Consider the following 7326-nt stretch of genomic DNA (forward strand, 5'->3'; position numbering starts at 1 on the left):
GTTTACCTACTGTTGTTTATCGTTACAATTTGTTGCTGTTGGAAAAATGCTGCTTTTCCAAAAAGTAAGTATTCTCTATTTTTATGAACTACTCCCTCTGTTCCACAATAATGCACACTAATTAAGTAATGCAATTAATTTTAAGTAAAAGACTTTGTTACTATTGTATTAATTGCATTCACTAGTAACTTTATCTACTCCCAAGATAAAAAAGTCAACTTAAATAGGGGTATATTTGGTAAAAGTAACTTAATGTGCATAGATTGAAGTAAAATGTCATGTATTGTGTAACAAAAAAAGTTCTCTAGAAAGACATGTATTGTGGAACGGAGAGAGTATTACTTTTCAGCTATAAAAAACAAAAATGATAAGTCTAACGAAATATTTAAAACTCTAATTTTTAAAGTGAAAGTATAAACATAAGGAAAAAATGGAATAACCGAACACCCCTTAGTTGAACCGCAACCAGTCTGAACCGGTTTAGGTTAAACGGTCTGGCAAAGTCAACTAACATATGTTATACTTAATAAAAAGAAATTATTTGCATCAAAAGGGAAAAACTCTTCATCCCCTTCCGTGTTTCTTGGCTGCTTCTTTTGCACAACTCATTAATCTTAATTAAGAAAGTTGCTTTCTGCACTACTCAATCCCTGTAACTTTCGCAGATCACGTTTTTCAATCTCTCACGTCTCTCTTTTCCAATTCCAAATACCTGATTTCACTATAATATAGTTCATTATTTGATTGATTTCGGCCTTTCCGCTGTAAGTTTCCTCTCGGTTGTTTCGACTCCTTTGATGATGATTTCAGGTTCATCATCTGTTTGATTAACTCTTACTTTCTAATTGAGGTTTAATGCGTTTTGATTTAATGCATCTTCAACTTTGATTTCTTCTCGGAGCTATTTGTTTGCTCCTGATTTTACTTTCACATTCAGCGATTGCCTTTTTCATGACTTCTGGATGAGCTTCAGTCTTTTTCATGATAATGATTTGAGTTTCGTGCGAAGAATCATTAGAATTCATTATTTGGTTTAAGGATAGATCGGGATTTATAGCTTCAGATGCTTAGAACTATGGATTTCCACAGTAATACTCATTCTGAATCGGGAAAACTGGAACAAATTGTTTCGCCATTTGTTTTATCTGGGTAGATTGATCATCTGAAGGATAGATCGGGATTTATAGCTTCAGATGCTTTTCCTCTATTAGAACTATGGATTTCCACAATAATTCTCATTCTGAATCGGGAAAACTGGACCAAATTGTTTCGCAGTTTCTCTTAAAGAGTTTGCATATTATTTTGGACTCTAGAATTCCTTCTCTTAGCCCACAGGATCGTAGTGCTGACTTCCAATCTGTTTCTCGGGTAAAAAAGAGTGACAAATGGTTCAATTTAGTTCTAGGAGATCGTCCAGCAGCCTTAGATAACTTGAATTTCTGGCAACGAAATATAATGGATCCAATGATAATTGACATAATTGTGCTCTGTCCAGACAATCTCTATGCTGGTTCAAATGGGGGTAGACCTATTGAAACAGTTATAGAAAGGTGGGTAGTTCAGTATAAGAATCTGCGGTTTACTGGGGAAACTTCTTCTTCTTCTTCTTACAAGAAGACATATAAGAAATCAATCTTACTTTTACGTGCTCTTTATTCACAAATGAGGCTTCTCCCAGCATATAGGATTTTTAGGCAGCTGAGCTCATCTAGTCAAACGTATAATTTTGATATCATCTATAAGGTATCTTCATTTTGTGAGGCGTTTTCTAGATCAAAGGAGGAAAAAATGAAAGAATACAGCTTTGTTCCTGTAGAGGCCCTTCCTGGCTACCTCTCTGTATCCGTTACTTATAGTCCATCACTGTCTGATTTTAACATTGAGCCTTTGTCAAGTTTCCCACCGGAGATAATAACAGATTACGTTGGTAGTCCTACCACTGACCCTCTCAGATCTTTTCCTTCTTCGGAGAAGGGTGTTCGTGCTACCTCCTTTCCGCTTAGGGGAATGCGGGTACCTAGTGCCGCTCCTCTTCAACGCCCACACAGTTGGACAAGCGGTTTCCACCGAGCTGCTCATTTTATGATGAACCAATCTATTGGTGGTTCGCCTCCGATGGCATATGATTTTCCATCTCCTCCAATAGATATTTCTGGTCATAGAAATCAAAGCTATAGACCACCAACTCATCAAAGAACTACTGGGTTTGATGAGTATCAGCTTTCACCTCCATTCTCACCATCTATGTCCCCTTCCACACCAACATATTTCTCCAATGTTAAGCCGGTGCAAACTCATATGACATCAGAGACTGCCCCTGTATCTATCCCTCTTCCACTGACTGGCAGAAAATATGTTTCTCCAAACCTTTCTGACCCTGGTAGAAATTCACTTCCACCTTTATCTCCTAGAAGCAGAAGGTATGATCCTTCATCCCAGGAGTCTCCCTCAAGTATTCGATCAATCAAGAAATTAGAATCTTTAAGGGCTGGAGGAGAGTCGAACTCTTCCATAGCAAATCAGTTCTCTGGTCACAAGGTACAGTTTGCTTTGTGACATTGCTCTCTTTTATTGTATGTATTTCTACTTGTCCTCTCATCTTCATTTTGTGGCTTGTTTGCAGATTCTCAAAGACAGTAAAGATGATTCAGGACGCTTCTCAGGATTGTTATCTTCCAGTGGTGGCTCTCCGCGTATTGGTTTTTCTAGAAGCTCTAGTAGATTATCTTTCCAGGATGACTTGGATGATGGTGACTTCTCGTGTCCTTTTGATGTTGATGATGTAGATATAACTGATTCACCTAACAGGTACTTCAGTTTCCCTCCTTTTTCAATCTGCTTGTGTTGCCTAAATGTTATGAAGACATAGGTTTTCCAAGTGCCTAGATTTGGTTTTTGTGTCAGCATGTTGTGTGATTAAAGAATTTTCTGCATTGATTGTATATGTGCCTTTGCATTTATTTTTTATGAGCTTACTGCTGCATAACTTGGATGGATGGAACATTCTTGCTATGATAGTTGTCAAATCGAGATTCGACTCGTGAATCGTAATCCATATTTTGTGAATCGTGACTCTGGAATCGAATCGTAAGATTCAGTTCAAATTCATAATATTATAAAAAATAAAATATTTACCACGTTGAACTCAAAATATTATCAAATATTAGTGTAGAAATGCAATTTTAGTGTCAAAAAAGAAATCATATCGACCGAGTACTTACAATTCAAATCTATTGTAAATGCAATCCTAATAAAACTATTTCACAAATCGGACTATGTTTAATAACTTAGTAGAGATGGAGAGTCTGAGCTTCTGAAAGGGCGGCCCGGTCGCATTACGCGTCCCCGCTGAGCGAGGGTCCGGGGAGGGGTCCCACCACAAGGGTGTATTGGGGGCAAGCCTTCCCTTGCCAATTTAATTGGCAAGAGGCCGAGAGTCTGAGCTTCTAACTCTTTTTTTTTTTTGCCTTCTTGTTGTTGTCAACTTGATAATGATGGCATAAAACTAGTTTGAGTTGATAACTTGATAAATAACCATCGGACTAGAGGATAGTGGATTTAGTAGTTAGTGTTGTTGAAGTTTTTGATGAACAGTGGTGAAGCTCCAACTAGAAATAGAACTGAATCGAATCGGTAAGATTTTGTTACCCGTATAGATTCGGCTCGAAATAGAGCTGAATCGAATCGTGAATCGTAAGATTCTAACAACTGTGGCTATGAGGCTTAGCTATGGCCTAACCCATAATCCTGTATAAAAATGTACATAGTAAAAGAAAGACACAAAAAAAGGTTAACAAAGAACAAGACTAAATGGAAAATTTCTCATTACTTAATGTTGGTCAATCCAAACTTCCAATCTCTAGATTCATCTTGCTGTATTCTATTTTGACTTGTTTGCTAAAGTATGTTAAGATTATCAAGCCTTTTGTAGGATAGACGATCAATAATGAAGTAATACTTGGTTTTATTGAAGAAAATATAGTATATGTGGAAAAGAGATAGGGTGGCCCTCCTCCCCTCCCCCGCATCCCGCCAATTTTTTTTTAACTCAGATCACCTAAGCATCCTAAAACTCCACGACAAGACTGAGAACCGGCAGCGCTCGCTAGTGTATGTGCTAGATTCGTTGATCGACCAACAAAACTGATACGACAGTCAATGATATCCACACAAAGGGATTTAGAATTAGAGATAATAAAACCAAACACAGAATCTATCTTATATAATATGAAAAGCATCTTTGTAATTGTGCTCTTTCAACAAAGCTTTACGCACACTAAGACACTCAGCAATAAGGGGGTTCTAAGGAACACGATAGAAGCTCAGCTGACGCAATGATCGGGTTACTAGAATTATCTCTGATAACGAAACCAAAACTAACAGTGCTTTGAGTAGGGGAAATCGCAACATCGATATTACACTTCAACATAGGCGTCGAACATAAATTAGCTTGGTTCCAGCTCGAAAACAAAGCAGTAGTCTGACTGAAAATCAGACTAGCTGGGGTATTCTTATTGTTCCAAACCATATTGTTCCGGTAAGACCAGATGCTCCATGAAATCGTAGCTTTTAAGCAACTTAAATTAGATTTTGGAAAGCATAATTTTTCTCAGGAAGTCCATCGGATACCTTTGCCAACTCCATCATTCGAGCCCCACTAAAATGAGTTCATCAGACGTTCAAGCTCTACACAAAGTAACTCCGGAGTTAAATACAAGCTCATAGCATAAGAAGGAACCGAGTGAACCACTGATTTAATCAACATTTCCTTACCAGCTCTTGAAAGAAATATAAACTTCCACTAATTAAGCTTGGCGGTCAAGACTTCATTGGTCAAATAGAAACTTAACGAAACCGTGAATTCACCTTTAAAATGTAAGTATGCCATTTTTTAAAACTTGGTGCAAATGCTTTTTCTTGTCTCCTTTTTATCATGAAAAAAAATACATGACGTTGATGGCTAAGAGCAATTTTACCCTAACGCCTAAAATAGTGTAATTTTACTCTTAACGTTGGCAACCAAGAGCAATTTTACCCTTAGTGTTGGCAAATTGTGTCAATTTGAGAAATAATGCATCAAACTGTCTTTCCAGTCACAAATTTTATCATCTATACTTTACATGTGCATCATTTTATTATTTATTAGTAACAGATCACAAACACATGAATAGACGTGAAAAAAAATCAAATAATTATACTATATTTTGTACGAGTTGGAACTAACAGAAAAAGAAGAAGTGAAAACTCTTCATAGAACTAACATTTGTGTAACTAGTGCAGAACAAGTAGTAAAACATATGTATTTTTATAGGCAAATGATATATACAACCCTAAGGGTTGTATATAAGCATTAATTATCCATGTGTTTTCTTATATTTTCAATAAAAAAGAGAATTAATTGTATTGGAAATATAACAATATATTATGATAAATGTATTTAAATATTTAAGTATTAAAGTATCAACAAATTTTAGGTATTGGAAAACAAAAATAGCACTAATAATAAGAATTTTAAGGTTCTTATTTACAGCCCTTAGGGCTGTAAATATCAGGACCCATTTTTATAATATTTTTATAATGATATCTGAAATAAACCCAACTTACCAAAAATTGGTCTTGGCTGCCAACGTTAGCAATAAAATTATACCATGTTAGCAATAAAATTATACCATTTTAGACGTTAAAGGTAAAATTGCTCCTGACTGTGAACGTTAAAGGGTATTTTTGCACCTGTCCCTCTTATCATTGTTGTTCTCTTCTTATTATGCTGCCTGCTTGGTTAACATCATTTTTTCTGGAATTTTGTTTTCATTGCACAGTCAAAACCTTGATGTGAAAAAGAGTTCAGATTCTACTCCACAATCATTGCTAATGGGCATAAAATCACAAGATGCTGCAGTTGGTGTTCTTGTGCACATGCTAAGGACAGCACCTCCTCTGCGCCAAGATCGAAGTTGTTACTCGTCTCATTTATTGAGGACTGACCCAGATGAAGATGTTGCTGCTACAGCTTCCGGTTTCTTTATGCCAAGAAAGACAACAGATGCACTAGAAGAGCTCAGGAGTTACAGAGATATGAAAGACCTGCTACTCTCTAAGAGTGGAACACATCTGGTAAGTAAAGAACAACACTAAACTAACTAACTGCTACTACTTCATGATCGAGCCGACGCTGAATCATTTCCGGACTAAGGCGGACATGTTAATTATCTCAACAAATTATGTACATATCGTAATCGAAAATCTGTCATTAAAGTCTATCATTAGATTTTAGTGATTGTTGGTGTATATTATAATACTCGGGTTCCACAGATTGATTCATTTAACCCAATTAACTAAATCTAATAAAAAATTGAAAAAAAGAAACAAAAAACGTGGAAGTATAAGAACGGAAAAAAATTTCTATAATTCCAGTGGAATTCTAGAATTTTGGAATTCCGGAAAATATGGGAATTCTAGATTTTGGAATTCCAGAAAGTACTGGAATTTCAGAAATTTGTAATTCTAGATTCTAGAATTGCTGAATTCTGAAATTCTAGATAATACTAGAATTCTAGATTCTGGAACAGAAAAAAGAAGGAAGAGGAAAATACCATGCGTTTGAACAGTATTAAGAGATTTGTCGTGAATCGCTCAGGCATAAGTATGAGATCTATTGTACAAAGAAAATGAAATCAATGAATTTCATATTTGAGTTTAATTTTTTTGGCCTTTTTGTGTGAACACATTCATCGGAAAATTGAGGGATGTAAATGAGATGAGGAAACCTTGATTAGAATCTCTGCGGGGTGAGGATAGGGATTGTTTTGTGCCCTACAATCGGGACGGGGAGGGGTGGTTATATGTATTCCCATCCCGTGAGGATTCATGTACCCGTATTCGATATGTCCCTACAGAGATCCCTACATATTCCTGTGTTTAACATTTCTTTTTATTTTTTATATATATGATTTTTTTAGAGTTATTAGGTTAGGTCAATTTCATTCATTCTTTCTAAAACTTAAACTCAAATCAATCTTATTATTTGCGGTTATACTATACCATCTGTCATTTATTAAGAAAATAGAGAAAAAATAGAATAAAGTTTTTATATATATTAAAAAACATAATGATACGAGGAATGAGGATTCTAAGGTGAGGATGCAGATAAAAAAAAAAAAACTTTCCGCTTAGGTTTCGGGGACGGGAAATCCCAACTAAGTCGGGGAGCGGATATAGAGAATGTAATTTCTGTTCTACCCTATTTACATTTGTAGAAAAATTGATGCGGCACGATAAATAATTGATTATATATCAATTAAGAGTCACGAGGCTTCCACTTTTTTG

The 7326-nt window shown here is 35.8% G+C and overlaps 1 protein-coding gene across 1 annotated transcript; it reads left to right on the plus strand.

The window, feature by feature from the left end:
• Positions 1–559: 559 nt before the first annotated feature.
• LOC136211077 (autophagy-related protein 13a) lies at positions 560–6711 on the plus strand. The gene is made up of 3 exons (XM_066002598.1): positions 560–2538; positions 2624–2808; positions 5820–6711. The coding sequence occupies exons 1-3, from the start codon at positions 1216–1218 to the stop codon at positions 6133–6135; spliced, it is 1824 nt and encodes a 607-aa protein (XP_065858670.1). The 5' UTR covers positions 560–1215; the 3' UTR covers positions 6136–6711.
• The last annotated feature ends 615 nt before the right edge of the window (positions 6712–7326 follow it).

Source organism: Euphorbia lathyris, chromosome 1 (genome assembly GCF_963576675.1).
Source record: "Euphorbia lathyris chromosome 1, ddEupLath1.1, whole genome shotgun sequence".
In the NCBI taxonomy this organism is placed as follows: domain Eukaryota; kingdom Viridiplantae; phylum Streptophyta; class Magnoliopsida; order Malpighiales; family Euphorbiaceae; genus Euphorbia; species Euphorbia lathyris.